This window comes from Hyperolius riggenbachi, chromosome 2 (assembly GCF_040937935.1).
Source record: "Hyperolius riggenbachi isolate aHypRig1 chromosome 2, aHypRig1.pri, whole genome shotgun sequence".
Lineage (NCBI taxonomy): Eukaryota > Metazoa > Chordata > Amphibia > Anura > Hyperoliidae > Hyperolius > Hyperolius riggenbachi.
Genome location: NC_090647.1, coordinates 408,770,814 through 408,792,360, shown reverse-complemented (window position 1 = coordinate 408,792,360; position 21,547 = coordinate 408,770,814). Strand labels below are relative to the sequence as shown.

At 41.6% G+C, this 21,547-nt stretch overlaps 1 protein-coding gene across 1 annotated transcript in view; it reads right to left on the bottom strand.

The window, feature by feature from the left end:
• The window catches only part of EFHC2 (EF-hand domain containing 2), a 234,940-nt gene that overhangs the window by 70,123 nt on the left and 143,270 nt on the right, over nt 1–21,547 (bottom strand). Inside the window, exon 8 of the mRNA XM_068269830.1 lies at nt 17,163–17,328. Coding sequence (XP_068125931.1) covers nt 17,163–17,328 — 166 coding nt within the window. The remainder of the gene's footprint in view (nt 1–17,162; nt 17,329–21,547) is intronic.

The window sequence follows — 21,547 nt, the reverse complement described above, 5'->3', positions numbered from 1 at the left end:
GTATAAATATAATGTTCAAAGGCAAGACACTCAATCTGTTTGCCAACCACAAACTGTCTGTGTGTCTTTAATTGTGGCTGACCAGATTCAAAGCCAGTACTGGTAAAGAAATCACACAGTATTATTTCTAGGTCATCCTGAGGGTCAGTTGGGTCTGAAAAGTGACCGATCCTTTCAGCTGGGGGCTCGTCCGGGATTCTTCGAATACTTCGCTTCTTCAATTCACGTAAGTAATAATTATGTCTTTGTTTTGAAGGACTTTTTGTTACTCATGTGAATTGTTGTCGTGAATGTCGATGCAGGCAACTCAGGTTTGAATAGTATTCAGACTTGGGGTCTAAATTTTTGATATTATAGTTTAAATATATAGACCTTAATTTGGAAGAAAAGAAAAAAAAGGAGGGGACAGGGAATAGGTTTGACTTTTGATAAGTCTAAATTTAAAATTTTTTCGGACTTTTTAGGTAAAAGTCTGAATAAAGTGGGTGTCAGATTTTTTGGGGAAAAATCTGTCTGTCTGGGTCTGATCAGCTCAGTAATAATTTCTTCAGGAAAGAAAGGATTCCTTTTGGTAAGGAATATAGGCCATAGAACTAATAAGGGTTTTGATAGGCGCCATAGTACATATTGATTATGTGGGTTCAAATACTTTGTGATTTCTAATATATGTTTTGACTGATTGTCTGCTTATCTTATATCTGTTGCATAGAGTTATAAGATAATTTGTTGGTTTTTGTTTTTCATTTGTGTGGAACTTCAAGTCCAAGATCATTATATAGAGTGATTTTGGCTCCACTGTATTGTGTTGTTTACACGTAGACATCTACATTGATTATGTAAAATGAGTCTGTAATTTCTTTTATGTGTTTTGTGGTGTGAAATTTGTCATATATACTTGTGCTTGTGTGTCTGGTTGGTTTTCTGTAATAATAAATAATAGATTGGGTTTAAAAAGAATCCCTAGACGTGAATAATATATTTCTCTATTAATACAGTAATCTTAACAGATGGCCAAGAAAGTATATTATAAACTTGAATTGGGTCCAATGGGCCAGGACATTGTTAAGTTAATTCCTGTCCCTACGCCTATGAGTTTTGAGTCATGTGTAGATTTTGTTATAAGGATATCTGGGAAAAAAATATTTAGTTCATCCCTGGATAGAAAATATAGTGGAGAAGACAAAAGAAATAAATTTTAGTCCACAATTTCCTTTAATTGGAAGTAATAGCCTAATCCATATGGAGTTGATTAAAAACTTATGTTTAAAGGGCACAAAAGATTTGTCACATAATACTAACTGGGACTATGAATATATGTACCAAGGGGCGGAGAATTGGTTGAAATTTGCTCCTCATTATTATTACCAAACAGTTGACTAGTAATGTGTGTTTTATGTCTGTTCTCCGTCTATAGGTTGCGCCAGCGATGTTATAAGATCCTTACTGTATTTCTGAGAGAGGATTAGTAAAAGTAATATTGAGGACACTCATGGAATTCAGATAAGAGCGGTCACTTACTAAAGTCGCCAGTATAAATTCTATGTACGTACAAACTGGTTTCAGATGCCACCTTTGGAAAGATCTGTGATACTGAGTTTTTGTAGATGACGGACCATTAAAGTTATCTGAATTATGCATGTGTCATTTAATATAAGCCTTTCTTTAAGAGAAAAATTTCAGAAATATAGTAATGTAATTAATTCCTGCAAACTTGGGTATAGTTATAGAATAACATGTATCATAATGTATTCGTATATATATTGTGTGCAAACTGACACATATGTGTGTAAATTGAGAGATTGTATTAAGTACATGCTTGTGATATGTATGGTAGAGAGGTGATACCCGCAGGAACGTATCAATAGGGGGTGCAGAGGTAGTGGCCACACCGGGGCCCTTGGTTCCGAGGGGCCCCAAGGGGTCCAATCTCTATCACAGTATTAACTCTCTATTGGTCCTGTAGTGGTAATAAACACTTCTATAGATGCTTTGAACAGTAGCAATCCTTAACACACTGTTCCCAATCCCCCTCTTGCACCTCTGACACTGTGGTTGTCTTTGGCAAGTTTTAGTGCGCTGTATCAATTGCTATGTATAGAGTTCTTGGGGGGGCCCCATGAAAAACCTACACCAGGGCCCACAGCTCCTTAGTTACGTCACTGGACACTCGTGAAAGTTTGTGTTGAAACTATGGGTAATGATTTTTAGATAAATGCAGATGTAATTTTGAAATAATCAGAAATACTTAAGTTGTTTTATTAAATAGTGTTAGAATTTCCCTTTAAGTTTGAAAGGGTTAAAGATGAGGACATGTCATTTTTAACGCCCGCCAACATCTGTGTGGGTTCCTCTTCTGAAGTAGTCAGTGACAGGAAAGTAAAATGAGGAGAGAAATGAGGAAGTAAAAAAGTTTATTACTTTTTAATTTAATGGGGTTTAACATTAAACATTAGATTAATTAAGAACATATATGTCCGTATGTATGAAGTAATGTCAGGTATATTTGCCTTATGAAATAGTAGTATTTTTATCTCTTTTTCTCTGTTAATAATGATTTCTGCATATATACGGATGTATTCTTGATAGTCAGAAATAAAATAGGAAAGTAAGAATATTCTGGTAGTGAATATAATGTTTGTATAAAGTTATGTTGTATATACTACTTTTTAACAGAAGTCTATAACTCTGATATAATGGTCGCTCTTGAGTTTAAGAGTAGGTAGGATAGTGGCAGAGTCTGGAAAGGGTTAAATGTCATTTTTTAAAAGTGGGGTTTTTTTCTCTCTGGTATTGTTTGGCTAACACGGTACAGAAACATTTTTACTACTATTTTCTCTCTGGTAAAATTATGCCACCAGCGGTAAAAAGAGAAAGTAACTTAAACGTACTACTTTGTCATTAAAGGCGTTTTTATTAAATTATTCTGAGCAGTGGATAATTTATATATTCCATTTGGGGAATATTTTAAAATGTAAGTTAATTGTCATATTTATCTAAACAACATCTTAGGTTTTACTCTTAGTTAGATGTTAGAGTTTAGTAAATAATGACCTAATAAGTTTTGTCCCTATCTTTCCGTAATATACCTGCTTCTGTGTTCACTACACTACACACGTGGCAGTCTCTAAATAAGTCCAAAAGTCTAGTATAGGAAGTTTTTTTAATAAGAATGATTTTTCTCCTGAAACTTAGTGTCCTTAAATTAAATTAGATTAATTCACTGATACCAACTGTCACCCAGGTCTATATGTATGTGAATGAAGTTTCCCATATTGCAGAATAGATTTTTGGAGTCTTTATATCGTGTTCAAAAGAGGTTCTGATATTTTTTCATAGGTAGTATAGTGAGATCATATATCATAGTTTGGGGCCAATTTGGAGGGGAGACGGTTGACTTGTCTGTGTTTTTTTGGGTGAGGAAACTGGAGTGCCTGGGGGAAACCCATGCAGACACGGGGAGGACATGCGGACTCCTTGCAGATGTTGACCAGGCAGAGATTTGAGTAGGATTGCAAGGTGAAAGCACTGGCTGCTACGCCACCATGTTAGTATAGTTTTTGTGTAAAATGAATTGAGTTTTAGTACAACCTAAATAACTTCATGGATATGATGGCAATTGTCACTTGGACCCATAATATGTGTAATTAGAGTTAGAAATTGTATCACATTTTTTTTAAGTAGTAGTTAGTGGTGTTCATTTGAACAGAATTTCTATGGACTACTGAAATAACATTATATTTCAGAGTCATATAGGATTCATATATTATATCCAGTGGTTCAATGCGGATCATTCCTAGACATATTGAGGGAAAAATTTTGCTCATATGTTGATAGGGAATGTTTTAATTAAAACTCCTAACAAATAGATATCTTATATAAAAACACACCTACTTTTTGTTGAAATGCTGCCTCTGTAAAGCCTCCTCCACATTTTGCTGGTCTGGTCCACCAGTATATAAAAAATAATAATAAGTCCTCATCATAAATCTATCTCTCTTCGCCACACAGAGAGAAGAGGAAAAAAATGCTCCTCCACATTGTTAAAATGAAATGTAACTGCCTACATTCTGATTCAAATGATTCTAAGTATCACTGTTACGGAGGTATTGTATCTGATCTTAGATTTGTACAACTATAAAAGCAATTTTGAGATCCGTCAGCAAGATTTGCATAAAAACACTGCATTTCCTGTATCTGAGTTTCTGTGGGTAATATGCTGTAACTGAATATACTTTAGCAGAAACGCCATTTAAGGCTTCATATATGGGTCCAGGTCATTATTGTGGTCATCTCCTGTATTTAATAAGAATATATGTTTTTTTTAAGCCCAAAACACTTACAATTAACTCAAAATTAATTAAATTAAATCCTTACACTCAGCATAGGAAAATAAGAACATTTTTTTCATCTTTAGGGAAAATAGTTTATTTTAGTTTGCTTGAACTTTTTAACAAACTGTAAAGCTATTTGATGTTGTCATACTATAGATTTTTCACTGTTCTGAAGAAAGATAAAATCTCCAGGAAAAAAAAACACTGTTTAATTTTATAGTGTACTGATTAGAAACTTTATCTCTGTTTAGTAAGGAGACCTTAGTCTAATCTCTCTAGTGCTGTTTCTGTGTGTCTTGGGGACAACCATAGCTGTAGTACCTTAAGCGCACTATGGGGAAAAGGACACTATAGATGTTCTTTGTATGTCTGTAGCTTTAAACCCGGAAGGGGATCCAACCCTGTACTGGGACCCTGCTCATAGTATGCCTTATAGCTTACTAACTCTGACCAGACATTAAAATAACTTTAATGTATGATCAAAAAGGGGGGAAAGAGGAATATGGGCCTACTGGTCTGTGTAATGTAATTCCATTAGGAAGGGGTATCGAGGTAGATATTGCACTAGGGCCACCTAAGTTCTTTGAATATGGTTTGTGGTATGGTTGTGGAAGGTATCATGGAATGAGAATGTGACTTGTAATGGAAGAATGAAAAATGGGAATTCATTATGGTGTAAAAATTCATTGGGAGTTCATCCTCTCTGCCATGTATGGAGTCACATACTCGCACGGGTACAGCGACACGACGTCATGCGAACGGGGTATTGCGAGAGATCCGTTAGGATCATAGAAAGATCCGCTAAGTATGTTTTGAAGTTCATGGTGGAGAGTATGAATCATAGTAGTATTACAAGTACTAGGAAAAATAAATGACTTATTGGATTTTTGGGAAAAACATGATGCTCGCACATTTTTCTTTATTCTTTCAGAAATCACTTGCCAGACATCTATCCTGAGGAGGATAAGAGCTGACTGCCTGACCAGAGTCCATCCGGAGGTAATCCATCCAGAGGAATCCATCCAGAGGCTATCCTATCCTGAGGCTATCTTTACAGAAGGATTTTCTACTGGATCCACTGTTTTGGGTGAAATAGTTCGACTAAGTCCTGAATCCCAAAAAGAGACTTTTCATCAGTTTCATAGTTGCGTGTGTCATCTGTTGAAGAATGGAACAAGATCTGGATCTCAGACCCAGGAAGATTGTATGGATTGTGGGACATTCTTATGTGTATTGGGCTCGTAAGAAAGCTATTAATAGTAGCTATGGGGAAAACCTTGGGTTATCTAAAAATAACTTCATGATCTATTGGTTCAGTATTAGAGGGATGATTTGGAATATGTTTTTTGGTAGGGTTACTTCTTTAATGCGGAAATTTCCTATGCCAGACATCCTTATTTGTCACTTGGGTGGGAACGACGTGGGTAAAGCTAACACTATTGATTTGTTACACCGCATGAAATATGATTTCATGAGAATTCATGAGATCATTCCCCAATGTGTGCTGTTTTTTTCTGAAATCATTCCCAGACGGGTGTGGATTTTTCCCCAAGATAGATTAAGGGCCATTAAGACATTCATTAATAGGGCATTATCTAGATCCCTGCCAGCTATAGGGGTTTTTTCTTATTGGCATAATAAGTTTGAGGGTTCCCGGCCTAACTTATTCCGCCCTGATAGGGTTCACTTGTCTGATCAAGGAGTGGATATTTTCAATGCCGATCTTAGATCAATGATTGAATCAGCTGCTATGAGGGGTGGGTCACTATATTAAGGATACTATAGAATGGGAGTTAGTTGGAAGTCACATTATGGGTTAATGCTTTCTGAATAGTAAAAAGCCTTTATTTTTGCTATATCATTCTTTAAGTAAAGATTAGGATTAGGGTGTTTTTGTAAGTTAGATAATGGGTTGATATGTAATGAGCTGATATTTTTTTATCTCAATTACTAAATAAGGCCAAGTGCTGATTATCCAGGGATTTTTTCTGATTGCCATTTTGGAGTCGGGAAGGAATTTTTCCCTTTCTGGGGCTAATTACACTATGCCTTATAAGGGTTTTTGCCTTCCTCTGGACCAGCAGTGAACTGGGCCGGTGTGGTGCTTTGTTTTGGTTAAACTTTATGTACACACATCTTTCTTCAATCCAGATAACTATAAAATTGTATATTTATCAGACAGTAAAATATATATATATATACATACATACGCATATGTGTTACTACACATATAATTCAGCAGGCCTGATCTCAGTGGGCAATTTTCAGGGAACAAGTCTCCTATTCTCTGATACCTTGGTCTTCAGTAGATTCAATCTGGCCATAATTGTTTTGTGAAGGGTCCATGTTGCTATTGTGTTGTGTCCTATCCTGATTGTGAATATAGTTGGTGAGTGTCCATATGTGTGATTAGCTGAGTCCTTCTAGTATGGTTAAATCTGAAGGTAGCCATCATTACAGTTGTCCTGTTAGTCCTGACCTAGAAAGAGTATCTTTGGCAGCGGTTGCTATTAGTTACATCTTTTTCTGCTTTGATTTGTAGTGTGTCTATATAGATATTTACCATTACTGTGGTAAAAAGTCAATTAGTTAACATTCCCTTCCCTTGTTAAATCAGAGCTGTATCTGTTTGTCTGAAGCAAGCATAACAGGCTTTGGTCAGTATGATTGGTGTGATGGACTACAATTTCACAGCAACACAGTTGCCTTGAGCAACCGGATTGGTATATTTAATATGGGATAAGTGGAAGGCCAGAGATGTTGATGGTCTCATGCAGCCTTGTTCCCTAGTCTCTTGCTGTGATCTGTATTCCCTTTCACGAATGTGTCCTGGACTGAGGCCTGTAGCTACGTTTTTGAATTGTTTGGTGAGTTCTGGCAGTACTCCTGTATTTTCTGATCTCAGCCTCTGTACTCTGGGCATTGAGACCTGAGTATGAGTGTACCCCTACATGCAGTACGCATAAGATTTTTGTTAGATTACATCAGGAAAGAGAAGTGTTCTTAGTTCTGATCTGCATCAGGAAAAATAATTGTTGGGTTTTTTCCTGAGTACTTGCTGATTTGGTTCTTTTCTGATTAGTCTGAGTTGGTTGACCATTGTTTAAGTGGTTATTCAAGATTAGTTTGCTAACCATGTGCTGTACTAGAGTAAATGTCGCAAGCAACTTTTCATGTTATGTCCATTATCTCATTGGGAGACTGTGACCAGAATCTTGCCCACTGATATGTTAGTTCTGTATAAGGCTAAATAATTGGCTAAATAATTGACATTAGTATGATTATCTTTTTTATGAAGATACAATTAGATTGTATCAAGAAAAGCAAGAATTGGCATCCCCCAGGATTCTAATCCGGAGGGGACAACACTAGCATAGTCTGTGTAGCCATTTTTCCTTCAGAAAATGTCTAAAAAGGAGGGAATTGTAAGGAATTTTAAGCATAAGTATATACACTGGCAGCCATCTTGTCTTCTGCAGCCATCTTAGAATCCATGTATAATGCATTTTGCTTCTAGTCTAGCTATAGATTGAAGACTGTACCTGTTATGCATCACTGCTTCGTTACTTCTGCTTTCCTGATCTATTTCTGCTACTCCCTCCGGTTGTATACAGGAAAACGTTAACCGCCATCGGCCGAACGAAACCGAAAGTAACTTTGAATGTACCACTCTAACTGTCACTAACTAACACCTGCATAGATATGTCATATGTTATGCTGGGAAATTCCTATCATGTAAATGATATCATGTAAATGTGCTGGAATTTCTATGTCTTGCCCAGCCTATACAAAGTTGTATATAAATATAATGTTCAAAGGCAAGACACTCAATCTGTTTGCCAACCACAAACTGTCTGTGTGTCTTTAATTGTGGCTGACCAGATTCAAAGCCAGTACTGGTAAAGAAATCACAGAGTATTATTTCTAGGTCATCCTGAGGGTCAGTTGGGTCTGAAAAGTGACCGATCCTTTCAGCTTGAAGGAAAGATATATAGTTGGGTGTCGTCTGCATAGCAGTGGTATGTCAGGCCATGTTTTTGGATTAGTTTTCCAAGCAGTAACATGTAAATCGTGAAAAGCAGGGGGGAGAGGATTGAGCCCAGGTTCCTGGGAGGTCTGGGGCACCGCTGGGCACCTAGAGGGAAAGATTGCAAAAAATGGGTGGGGTCATGACATGGAAAAGTGGGAGTGGTCATAGGTGGGGCCAAATGTACATGAACATAGCAGTGGTGTAACTTAAATACAGTGGTTTGCAAAAGTATTCGGCCCCCTTGAAGTTTTCCACATTTTGTCACATTACTGCCACAAACTTGAATCAATTTTTTGGGAATTCCACGTGAAAGACTAATACAAAGTGGTGTACACGTGAGAAGTGGAACGAAATTCATACATGATTCCAAACATTTTTTACAAATAAATAACTGCAAAGTGGGGTGTGCGTAATTATTCAGCCCCCTGAGTCAATACTTTGTAGAACCACCTTTTGCTGCAATTACAGCTGCCAGTCTTTTAGATTATGTCTCTACCAGCATTGCACATCTAGAGACTGAAATCCTTGCCCACTCTTTTTTGCAAAACAGCTCCAGCTCAGTCAGATTGGATGGACAGTGTTTGTGAACAGCAGTTTTCAGATCTTGCCACAGATTCTCGATTGGATTTAGATCTGGACTTTGACTGGGCCATTCTAACACTTGTATATGCTTTGTTTTAAATCATTCCATTGTTGCCCTGGCTTTATGTTCAGGGTCATTGTCCTGCTGGAAGGTGAACCTCCGCCCCAGTCTCAAGTCTTTTGCAGACTCCAAGAGGTTTTCTTTCAAGATTGCCCTATATTTATATCCATCTTCCCATCAACTCTGACCATCTTCCCTGTCCCTGCTGAAAAGACGCACCCCCAGAGCATGATGCTGCCACCACCATATTTCACAGTGGGCATGGTGTGTGTTCAGAGAGTGATGTGCAATGTTAGTTTTCCACCACACATAGCGTTTTGCAATTTGGCCAAAAAGTTCCATTTTGGTCTCATCTGACCAGAGCACCTTCTTCCACATGTTTGCTGTGTCCCCCACATGGCTTGTGGCAAACTGCAAACAAATTAACAATGGCTTTCTTCTTGCCACTCTTCCATAAAGGCCAACTTTGTGCAGTGTATGACTAATAGTTGTCCTATTGACAGATTCCCCCACCTGAGCTGTAGATCTCTGCAGCTCATCCAGAGTCACCATGGGCCTCTTGACTGCATTTCTGATCAGCGCTCTCCTTGTTCGGCCTGTGAGTTTATGTAGACGGCCTTGTCTTGGTAGGTTTAAAGTTGTGCCATACTCCTTCCATTTCTGAATGATCGCTTGAACAGCGCTCCGTGGGATGTTCAAGGCTTTGGAAATCTTTTTGTAGCCTAAGCCTGCTTTAAATTTCTCAATAACTTGATCCCTGACCTGTCTTGTGTGTTCTTTGGACTTCATGGTGTCGTTGCTCCCAATATTTTCTTAGACAACCTCTGAGGCCGTCACAGAGCAGCTGTATTTGTACTGAGATTAGATTACACACAGGTGCACTCTATTTAGTCATTAGCACTCATCAGGCAATGTCTATGGGCAACTGACTACACTCAGACCAAAGGGGGCTGAATAATTACGCACATCCCACTTTGCAGTTATTTATTTGTAAAAAATGTTTGGAATCGTGTATGATTTTCGTTCCACTTCTCACGTGTACATCACTTTATATTGGTCTTTCATGTAGAATTCCAATAAAATTGATTCATGTTTGTGGCAGTAATATGACAAAATGTGGAAACCGTCAAGGGGGTCGAATACTTTTGCAAACCACTGTATATTCAATAGGTAGTATTTCACATAAATAAGCCCCTCACCTGGCTTATGTGTTGTTTTCGGCTGGCTGGACTGTGTGCTGTACTGTACTGTGTGCTGTACTGGTGGTGATGCTGGGCTGCCTGGCTGGTGGTGATGCTGTACCGGCCTTGCTTTGCTGGGAGCTGGGCCTTGGGTTTTTCTGGGTGATTTTCTGGGGGCTTTGCTGGGCTGGGCAATTTGCTGGGGGCTTCACTGGGATGAGGGCATTTTGGGCGCTTTGCTGGGCTGCGGGCTTTACTAGGCTTTGCTGAGCTGGGAGCTTTGCTTGGCTGTACGCTTTGCTAGGCTGAGGGGTTTGCTTTCCTGGGGGCTGTGCTTTGCTGGTATGGGGCCACGGGGCTTTGCTTTGCTGGTCTGGGGGCTTTGCTTTGCTAGTCTGGGGACTTTGCTTTGCTGGGATAGGGCCCTGGGGCTTTGCTTTTCTGGGCTGGGGGCTTTGCTTTGCTGAGACCCAGGGGCTTTGCTTTGCTGGGACCGGGGGCTTTGCATTGCTGGGGCTTTGCTAGGCTGGGCTATGGGCTTTGCTTGTCTGGGGCCCAAGGGCTTTACCTTTGCTGGGGGCTTTGCTAGGCTGGGGCTTGGGGTCTTTGCTTTGCTGGGGTCTTTGCTTTGCTGGGCCCGGGGGCTTTGCTTCAGCATAGGTAGCTAGGTATAGATGTCTTCAGGATAGGTACCTATGTATAGATGCCTTCAGTATAGATTGCTAGGTATAGGGGTCTTCAGTATAGGTAGGTAGGTATAGGGGCCTTCAGTATAGGTAGGTAGGTATGGGGTCCTCAGTATAGGTAGGTAGGTAGGCATGGGGCCTTCAGTATACGTAGGTAGGTATGGGGTCCTTAGTATAGTTAGGTAGGTAGGTATGGGGCCTTCATTATAGGTAGGTAGCTATGGGGTTCTCAGTATACGTAGGTAGGTAGGTAGGTAGGTATGGGGCCTTCAGTATAGGTAGGTAGGTAGGTATAGGGGCCTTCAGTATAAATAGATGGGTATGGGGTCCCCAGTATAGGTAGGTATGGGGCCTTCAGTATAGGTAGGTAGGTATGGGGTTCTCAGTATAGGTAGGTATGGGGCCTTCAGTATAGGTAGGTAGATATGGGGCTTTCAGTATAGGTAGGTAGGTACAGGGCTTTGTATAGATAGGTAGGTAAGTATGGGGCTTTCAATATAGGTAGGTAGGTATGGGTCCTCGGTATATGAGGTATGGGAATGGGTCCTCCCCCCACCCGCTGGTCCCCCCGCATGCCCCCCCCCCACCCCCCCTGCTGGTCCCCCGCTCATTTACAAGCAGGGGCTGCTTACCTCTGCCTCAATTCCAGCATGGAGTGCACAGCTGCAGAACTCTCTCTTCCTCTAGCTGTTTCCACGAAGCCGGTCACTAGGGCAACAGAGGAGGAAGAGAGTGGTCTGCAGCTGTGGTCTCCAGGCTCCACGCTGGAATCAAGGCAGAGGTAAGCAGCTGCTGTTTGTAGATGAGATGATACTGTATACCATGATTATGTAAGTGCCATTAGTGTGATATATCTGTGTATAGATTAGTTTTGACCAGCCAATTTAACTATCTTAAACCTTTACTACTGTATCCTGAAGAAATCATTTATTATAGTAACTGAAAAATGCTTAATTTGCAATAGTGCCCCTTTAAACTTCTGTTTACCTATTTACATGGTCTGTTCTGGTAGCCAAATCCACTGCTGCTGACCTGATAACAATGGAATTTAACAAGGCTATTGAGTTTGGAAAAAAAATTGGCCTTAAATTCGTGATAGTGTTCCTTTAAAATAAAGAAATTTTGAATCAGGTTGATACGATTTATTGGCTAACTTAAAAGAAAAAGAGTAAGCTTTTTGATAATCACCCTTCTTCAAGAGAACATGTAACAAAAAAAGAGTCCCCTGGGGGGTACTCACCTCGGTAGGGGGAAGCCTCAGGGTCCCAATGAGGCTTCCCTCTCCGCTGTAGCTGCAAGCAGACCAGCACTGGCTCCCCCAAAGTGTCCGGCAATCCTCCCTCGATAAGGCTGACAAGCGCTCATAAGCGCTGATTTATTTACCTTTCCTGGCTGCAGCAGGGGTGCTGTTGTTGCTCTTCGCGTGGAGATAGGCAAAAATAGCCAATCTCCGTCAGGTCCACTCTACTGCACAGGCGCAGGAGACTTGCACATGCACAGTAGAGGGGCCCAACAGCGATCGGCTATTTCGGCCTATTGCCGAGGCGGAGAGCCGATACTGCGCCTGCACTGGAGCCCTGGAGGTAAATATTTACATACCTGCTGTTCGGGGAGCTTTTTCGCCGCCGCTGTGGGACCGAGGAGGACGGGGGATGCCTCAATAGGAGCTGAAGGCTTCCCCCACCCGAGGTGAGTACCCCCCAGGGGAGGTTTTTCTCGATACAGGTTTTCTTTCAGATTCAGTTATTTAAAGAGAGACTGTAACCAAGGATGGAACTTCATCCCAATCAGTAGCTGATACCACCTTTCAGACGAGAAATCTTTACCTTTTCTCAAACGGATCATCAGGGGGCTCTGTATGGCTGACATTGTGGTGAAACACCTCCCACAGTGTGATGTCAGGACCATGGTGCTGACATCACACTGTGGGAGCCTTGTTGCATTGTGGGAAAGAACAGCTGTTTCCTCCCTGTAAATCAGGGAGAGGAAAGATTTTACAATGGGCAAACACAGACTAAATCATTCATACATAATTATTGTATTTCAATAGTGATCGCAGAGCACTCCTTGCATATGAATGGTGGGTGTGCCACAGTCAATCCGGCTGCACTCCAGACGATTCAGCAGTAGAACAGAAGCTAACCGGCACCATCCATGTATTAATGCTCTTTTATTTTCATGTATAACACATTGCAGCAAATATAAGCAACGTTTCAGGGCAACCACCCCTTTGTCAAGCTATGCTGTCAATGCTCAAAGACATACTGAAACATATACCTCTATTTATATACCAGCCATGGCCATTACTATCCAATCACACGATTCTGGCTAAAATCTAGCCAATCGTGTCAGTACTGCCTCATGCGGACCTGATGGGAAACTAACCTTCCTATATGCCATTGGTGGATTCAAACAGAACCATCCCACATCTCTAACCTCACCCCTGGCAGCCCTCACGACACTCCCACATCTGTCAGGTACTCACAGCGGTGTCTCCCACCAGGCCGCCGCTCTGGCGGGCCTGATGGGGAACCTATCTGTGTGACGCACGGCGTGGGACTAAGCCCCGCCCCCGCATCTCCCTGGCAACTGCAGACGCTGGCGGCGTATATCGCCGCCATGCGCTGCACGATGTAAACAGTGGGAGTATCCGCAGGGCAACCAATGGGAGGACACCTCCCCTCACTTCTCCATGCTTGCTATATAGAATGCATACAAAATAGCGGACTATCTCTATCTCTACAATATAATGCATTAGATGAGACCAACATGAGGGAAAAAAGACGCGTTGAGACCACAAATGTAATGGACATTATGAATATATACTCTATGCGGGGGAGACAAAGATTGTTATTAGATAATCATACCTTAAAGCAACAGTAATAAAGGGGTTAATAAACGGATGACATAATCAATAAATCACCAGTTTCTTATTGGATACAATGTCGTATATATGACATCACATCCAAAGCTGGACACAATGGAACCAGGGGAAAAAGATTCTAAATAAAGTATAGCTAAAATTGTTAAAAACATTGGTATTTGCTCTCTGACAGCTTTCCGGATATTGAATATTTTAAAAACCCACCACTCATCTCCTATAAAAGAGCTCCTAATTTGCGTGACCAACTGGTTCATGCAGATTCCACTCCTAGAGGTCAGTCAAGATCCAATCGCAGAGGCACATTTCCCTGTATGAACTGTGTTCATTGTAATTCAGTGATTAGGGGTGATCAGATTACACACCCCCACAAGGGTACTAAATTTAAAATTCATGACTGCTATACTTGTGACTCAAATTATGTAGTGTATGCATTAAAATGTCCTTGTGGACTACTTTACATTGGACAAACTACACAAAAGATTAAAAAACGGTTGTCGTCGCATAAACATGCGATTAGGGACTGACCAAGCTGTGGCTTACCATTTTCATAGGGCTGGAAATCATGTTAGCCAATTAAGATATATGATCATTGAACAGATTGGGCCCCTTAGGAGAGGGGGTGATAGGGTTAAGAGGCTACTGTACAGGGAAGCATTTTGGATCAAAAAGCTGGACACAATGGAACCACGGGGCTTAAATAGAGAATTTGATTTATTACCATTTATTTAGAATATTTTTCCCCTGGTTCCATTGTGTCCAGCTTTGGATGTGATGTCATATATACGACATTGTATCCAATAAGAAACTGGTGATTTATTGATTATGTCATCCGTTTATTAACCCCTTTATTACTGTTGCTTTAAGGTATGATTATCTAATAACAATCGTTGTCTCCCCCGCATAGAGTATATATTCATAATGTCCATTACATTTGTCGTCTCAATGCGTCTTTTTTCCCTCATGTTGGTCTCATCTAATGCATTATATTGTAGAGATAGAGATAGTCCGCTATTTTGTATGCATTCTATATAGCAAGCATGGAGAAGTGAGGGGAGGTGTCCTCCCATTGGTTGCCCTGCGGATACTCCCACTGTTTACATCGTGCAGCGCATGGCGGCGATATACGCCGCCAGCGTCTGCAGTTGCCAGGGAGATGTGGGGGGCGGGGCTTAGTCCCGCGCCGTGCGTCACACAGATAGGTTCCCCATCAGGTCCGCCGGAGTGGCGGCCTGGTGGGAGACACCGCTGTGAGTACCTGGCAGATGTGGGAGTGTCGTGAGGGCTGCCAGGGGTGAGGTTAGAGATGTGGGATGGTTCTGTTTGAATCCACCAATGGCATATAGGAAGGTTAGTTTCCCATCAGGTCCGCATAAGGCAGTACTGACACGATTGGCTAGATTTTAGCCAGAATCGTGTGATTGGATAGTAATGGCCATGGCTGGTATATAAATAGAGGTATATGTTTCAGTATGTCTTTGAGCATTGACAGCATAGCTTGACAAACGGGTGGTTGCCCTGAAACGTTGCTTATATTTGCTGCAATGTGTTATACATGAAAATAAAAGAGCATTAATACATGGATGGTGCCGGTTATCTTCTCTTCTACTACATAATTATTGTAAAAATGAAGCACTTTTGTTCATTACGTTATTTTGACTGGCGTTCCTCTTTAACCACTTGAGGACTGCTGTGTTAACCCCCCCTAGTGACCAGGCCATTTTTACTTAATTGGGCCACTGCAGCTTTAAGGCAAAGCTGCAGGGCCGCACAACTCAGCTCACAAGTGATTCCCCCCTCCTTTCCCCCCCACCAACAGAGCTCTCTGTTGGTGGGGTCTGATCGCCCCCACATTGTTTTTTTTTTATATATAAATATTTATGTCTTTTATTTTTAAATAAATTTTACGAATCCCAGTTGAAGGAGGCACCACCAATGTAAATTATAGTCTCTTTATTGGTCACATGGGCTTAAAAGCAGCTATACAACGACAGACCGCTGTTTCGAGCTTCCATGCTCTTTATCAAGTTGTCAAATCTGCAATACCAACTTTGACAACTTGATAAAGAGCATGGAAGCTCGAAACAGCGGTCTGTCGTTGTATAGCTGCTTTTAAACCCATGTGACCAATAAAGAGACTATAATTTACATTGGTGGTGCCTCCTTCAACTGGGATTCTTGATGTGACAACTCCAGTGGTGTGGAACGCTGCAAGCTTGGGCACACGCTCTCCTTTTTATGGGTGCTGTTCCAAAACCCTTCTAGTGATTGCTAAATAAATTTTACTACATTTTTTTATTTTACTTTACCCTCCCTCCCTCCTTCTCCTCTGCCGGCCAATCACGCGATCGGCTGTCACAGGCTTCTGCCTATGAGAGCCGATCGCTCTCTTGTCCCCCAGGGGGACAGCCGTGTGACACAGATCGCAGCTCTGTACAAAGTAGTTAGATGGCGAAACCGCCGTCTAATAGTCTCCCGAGCGGCGATCGCCGCACGGAGACTGAAGGCGGGGCGGGGCTCCGCCCCCGAGCAGGAGATGCGCGCGCAGCGTGCACACGATCTCCTGCTAGCCCCATAGAAGACCGCTCATGCCAATGGGCGTGGAGCGGTCCTGGGGCTGCCGCACTGCTCACGCCAATTGGCGTGGAGCAGTCGGCAAGAGGTTAAATGATTGTTTTACAGATGGCTAACATGGTACAATACTCTTTTGCTATCTTTAAAATTAGCCAGCAAGGGGTTAAGCTTGAGCATTGAGGCTGCTGCCATAAATTTCTATAGGGGAAAAAACAAACCTAACCTCTTTCTGTTTAGGGAGACAGAGAAGAAGGAATTTAGGGCTCAGGTCATTAACAGTGGCTGACCAGAAATGCTGTCTGACAGCTGGAGTTCTAAGGTGGAGCTGATATTCCTTTAAACAAGTGCTGTGCAGGAAAACTTCTTACCTGTTTAGGAGTTCTGATTTCTGCAACCCAGGTACTAATCACTGAAGCTTGCATGGCTCAGGATCATCCGGAGATAGCAGATGCAGCAGAGCAAGCTGTGACTGTCTCATCGCACACCAGGAAGCAAGGAAGATGCAGGGATGCTCTGGAATTATGACTGTGTGTGCAGACCAAAGCAAGGCGGCTTTGGATCAGGAGAAATTATTTACTTTGACATGTGTCCTCTTATCTGTCCCGAGTCCTGCCACCCTTCTGCTGTTTCCACCCATGGCCATGGCCTTTGTGGCCTTTCCATAAATCCGGCCCTGCCTACAAATCAGCAGCAGCCGAGTTTCACAAAAAACAACAAACATGCTGAATGTTAGTCTTACTACAGCTTACCCACATTACTTTATTAAAAAGTCACAATACTATAATTGTAGCTAGTAACAAGATTAACATTAAAATGAGCAGTTTGACAACACATACCTGTCTTTTTCCATAAATTTCTTGAAATCCCGTTGTGGTGGTTTTGGTAACAGACCCAAACAAGAGCAAAGTGAATCTTCCTCAGAACCAAAGCCATTGTATGGTGGAAACTGCTTCTCAACTTTTGAAAACTGTGGGATCTTATACTGGACAGGAATGAAATCCTCTGTAAGAGAAGGCAGAATAATTAAAATAATAAATACACAAAAATAACTAATAAAACACTACAAATAAGTAACTGAGATTCAACCTAGATCATGCCAGACCAGGGCCGGGCCGAGGCAGAGGCGAGAGAGGCTCCAGCCTCAGGGCGCAGTGTAGGAGGAGGAACACAACTCATTCAGCTATCATTCCCCTATTGTGTTTGAAGCAGAGAGCAATAAGAAAAGGGGATACATGACAGTGACTGCAAGCCAGATAACTAGAGATTAAGGTGTTGGGGGCCCTGGAGCGCTTCTAAAGGTGGCCACACACGATACAATAAAATGATCCGATTTTACGGCAATTCGGTAAAAACGATCAGATCTCCTGAAAAAATCAAAAGCTTTTTTTTCATTCGACTAAAAAATCTGATCGGATTTCCCGTTTTTTTCGATTTTTATCTATCCGGAATGCCAGATATTTTTCTTTAATTTCTCTAAAGATTGTATGGTGTGTGTTAGATTGTCAATTTATTAATATACACATCAGAGTTTCCAATCATTTTTATCATAATTGGGGGGAAATTGAACATAGGTGTGTGGTACATTGGTCATATTTTTGAAATGTTACAATCAGTCAGAAAAATTGATTGCAATTCTTAAATTGAACAGATATTTAAAAAAGTGTATGGTGTGTGGCCATCTTTAAGGTGGCCACACATGATACAATAAAATGATCCGATTTTACGGCAATTCGATAAAAACGATCGGATCTCCCGAAAAAATCAAAAGCTTGTTTTCATTCGACTGAAAAATCCGATCGGATTTACAGTTTTCTTCGATTTTTATCAATCCGGAGTGCCAGATATTTTTCTTCAATCTTTCTAAAGATTGTATGGTGTGTGTTAGATTGTCAATTTATTAATATACAAACCCTAGCAATTTTGTCAGAGTTTCCAATCATTTTTATCATAATTGGGGAAAAGTTGAACATAGGTGTGTGGTACATTGGTCATAATTTTGAAATGTTACAATCAGTCAGAAAAATTGATTGCAATTCTTAAATTGAACAGATATTTAAAAAAATTGTATGGTGTGTGGCCACCTTTAGTCTAATAGCAATCAGTGTGTGACGGCTGGGGTGGGAGGGATGGAGGGGCACATTTTGGTGTCTCAGCCTTGGGCGCTGGAGGACCTTTTCCCAGCTCTGTGCCAGACTCACCTTAGGGATGAGCAGAAAATACTCCTACCATGTAAAAGTCAGCTTACCTAGGAAACAGTATCAAGAAGGATGGCAAATGAGTGGTATTAGCTGATTATAATTAAGCTAGTAGCTGTACCAACTGATGAATAGCTAACAACAATTTAATTAGCAGGTAGGGGCTTACTTTTGATAGCATGGCTCCCATTTCTTAAAGTAGTGGACATTTAGGTGAAGAATCGTCTGCTAATCTCTGTGACCATTTGGCAATACATGGTTTACATGACCATTCCTATTTCCTTGTGTTTTTCCACTCAGTTTCAAGAGTAAGTAAAGAAAGTGTTTGCCTCAAAATAAAATAACAGCAGAAACACTTTATTATTAGTAAGGTGCAGCAGGACACAATTTATTAGTATGGTATAGCAGAACACATTTTATTATTAGAGTGCAGCAGGACATATTTTATTAGTATGGTGTAGCAGAACACATTTTATGATTAGAGTGCAGAAGGACATATTTTATTAGTACAGTGCAGCAGGACATATTTTATTAGTATAGTGTAGTGCAACACATTTTATTAGTATAGTGTAGCAGGACACTTATTTTCAATGCTGGGCATAGTCTTTGTTCACATTGCTCTGAACTTCATAATTGTGTGTACTGAGAGCTGGCCTCACTTATCATACTCAGTAGACTTCAGGTGATAAAGTCACTTAATTTGCATTGTAATAACAGCTATAGACCATTTGATGTCTTGTTGTTTATTAACATATTACACAAATCTTTCACATATTTAGTAACAATTGAATGTTTGTATACAGAAGAAGTCCAAAAATCTCAATCCCCTGTGTAAAGTGCTCACAGGTGCTGATTGGGGTCAGCCAAGTGCTGGTGCAATATAGAAAGGAAGGATCCGCAAACTCGGATGAGTACAAAAAACAGCATCTGTTCTTGAAATCGGACATAAATATGACACTTAAAAACAACCACAGAGTCAAATGATGTGTGTCGGGCTTACACTCTGCCCTTAGTCATAGTTGCAATCACGCTGTGCACTGGTGGAGTCTTTATAGGCATTAGGCAAGGAGGGGAAAAACTCCTCTCTCTCAAAAAAGTTGTCCACCACATTTAAAGGCCCCCTACTCTTTTCCATCTACATGCATGGTCTTGGTGACTTACTTAATCAACTCATTTGGGTTTCAATACCACCTGTATGCAGACAATACACAACTGTACCTCTTGGCCCCAGACCTTGAATCTCTCCTCACACGTGTTCCTGACTGCTTGTCTGCTATATCCTCCTTCATGGTCTCTCGCTTCTTAAAACTTAATATGGGTAAAACAGAACTAATCATTTTTCTACCGTCTCTGTCCACCTCTGTGCCTGAAGTAACAATAAATGTTAATAACACTCCCATAAGTTCAGTTCCCAAAGCACGGTGCTTGGGGGTAATATTCGACTCATCTCTCTCTTTTATTCCTCATGTTCACTCCCTAACCAGTTTATGTCATCTCCAACTCAAAAACATATCTCGCATCTGACCTTTTCTCACTCAAGACCAACTAAAATGTTAATACATGCTCTTCTAATATCTCATCTGGACTACGGTAACATCAGAGGCGTAGCTAGGGTTTTCAGCGCCCGGGGACAAAGACTATTAATGCGCCCCCTAAGGTGAAGGGTCGTGACCAAATGTGGGCGTGGTTATGGGTGCTCCACATTTGGTCACGCCCCTTCAAATGTACATGGAGGTTAGCAGGCTCACGCTCACCCACCCTCCCTCAGTATGTACCTTCCAGCATGTTCCAAGACAAATTCAGCAATCATGAGCCCCCCCCATCAAGACAAATTCCGCAATCATGAGTAAACATGAGGCCCCCAACATGACCAACTCAGCAATCATGAGGCCCCCAACAAGACAAATTTAGCAATCCTGAGGCCCCCAACAAGACAAATTCAGCAATCATGAGGCCCCTAACAAGACAAATTCAGCAATCATGAGGCTCCTAACAAGACAAATTCAGCGATCTTGAGGCCCCCAACAAATCATGAGGCCCCCAACAAGACAAATTCAGTAACCATGAGGCCCCCAACAAGACAAATTCAGCAGTCATGAGGCACATAAATAGACAGCATTTCACATAAATAGGCAGAATGCCCCCTTAATATGGTAGACACCTCTCACCTGGCAGCAGTTCCCCAAAATACACTCAATCTGACAGCAGTGCTTCCCCAAAAATAGGTAGCCCCAGGTCTATAGGTGTCCCCAGAATAGGTGGCCAGCAGTATAGATGTCCCCAGAACAGGTAGCCAGGGGTAGAGATGTCCACAGAACAGGTAGCCAGGGGTATATGTGCCCAGTATATGTAGGCAGGGGTATGTGTCCCCAGTATATGTAGCCAGAGGTATATGTGCCCAGTATATGTAGCCAGGGGTATATATGCCCAGTATATGTAGCCAGGGGTATATATGCCCAGTATATGTAGCCAGGGGTATATGTACCCAGTATATGTAGTTAGGGGTATATGTGCCCAGTATATGTAGGCAGGGGTATATGTGCCCAGAGTAGGTAGCCAGGGGTATATGCCCAGTATATGTAGGCAGGGGTATATGTGCCCAGAGTAGGTAGCCAGGGGTATGTGCCCAGAGTAGGTAGCCAGGGGAATATGTGCCCAGAGTAGGTAGCCAGGGGTATATGTGCCCAGAGTAGGTAGCCAGGGTTATATGCCCAGTATATGTAGGCAGGGGTATATGTGCCAAGAGTAGGTAGCCAGGGGTATATGTGCCCAGAGTAGGTAGCCAGGGGTATATGTGCCCAGAGTAGGTAGCCAGGGGTATATGTGCCCAGAGTAGGTAGCCAGGGGTATATGCCCAGTATATGTAGGCAGGGGTATATGTGCCCAGAGTAGGTAGCCAGGGGTATATGTGCCCAGAGTAGGTAGCCAGGGGTATATATGCCCAGAGTAGGTAGCCAGGGGTATATGTGCCCAGAGTAGGTAGCCAGGGGTATATGTGCCCAGAGTAGGTAGCCAGGGGTATATAT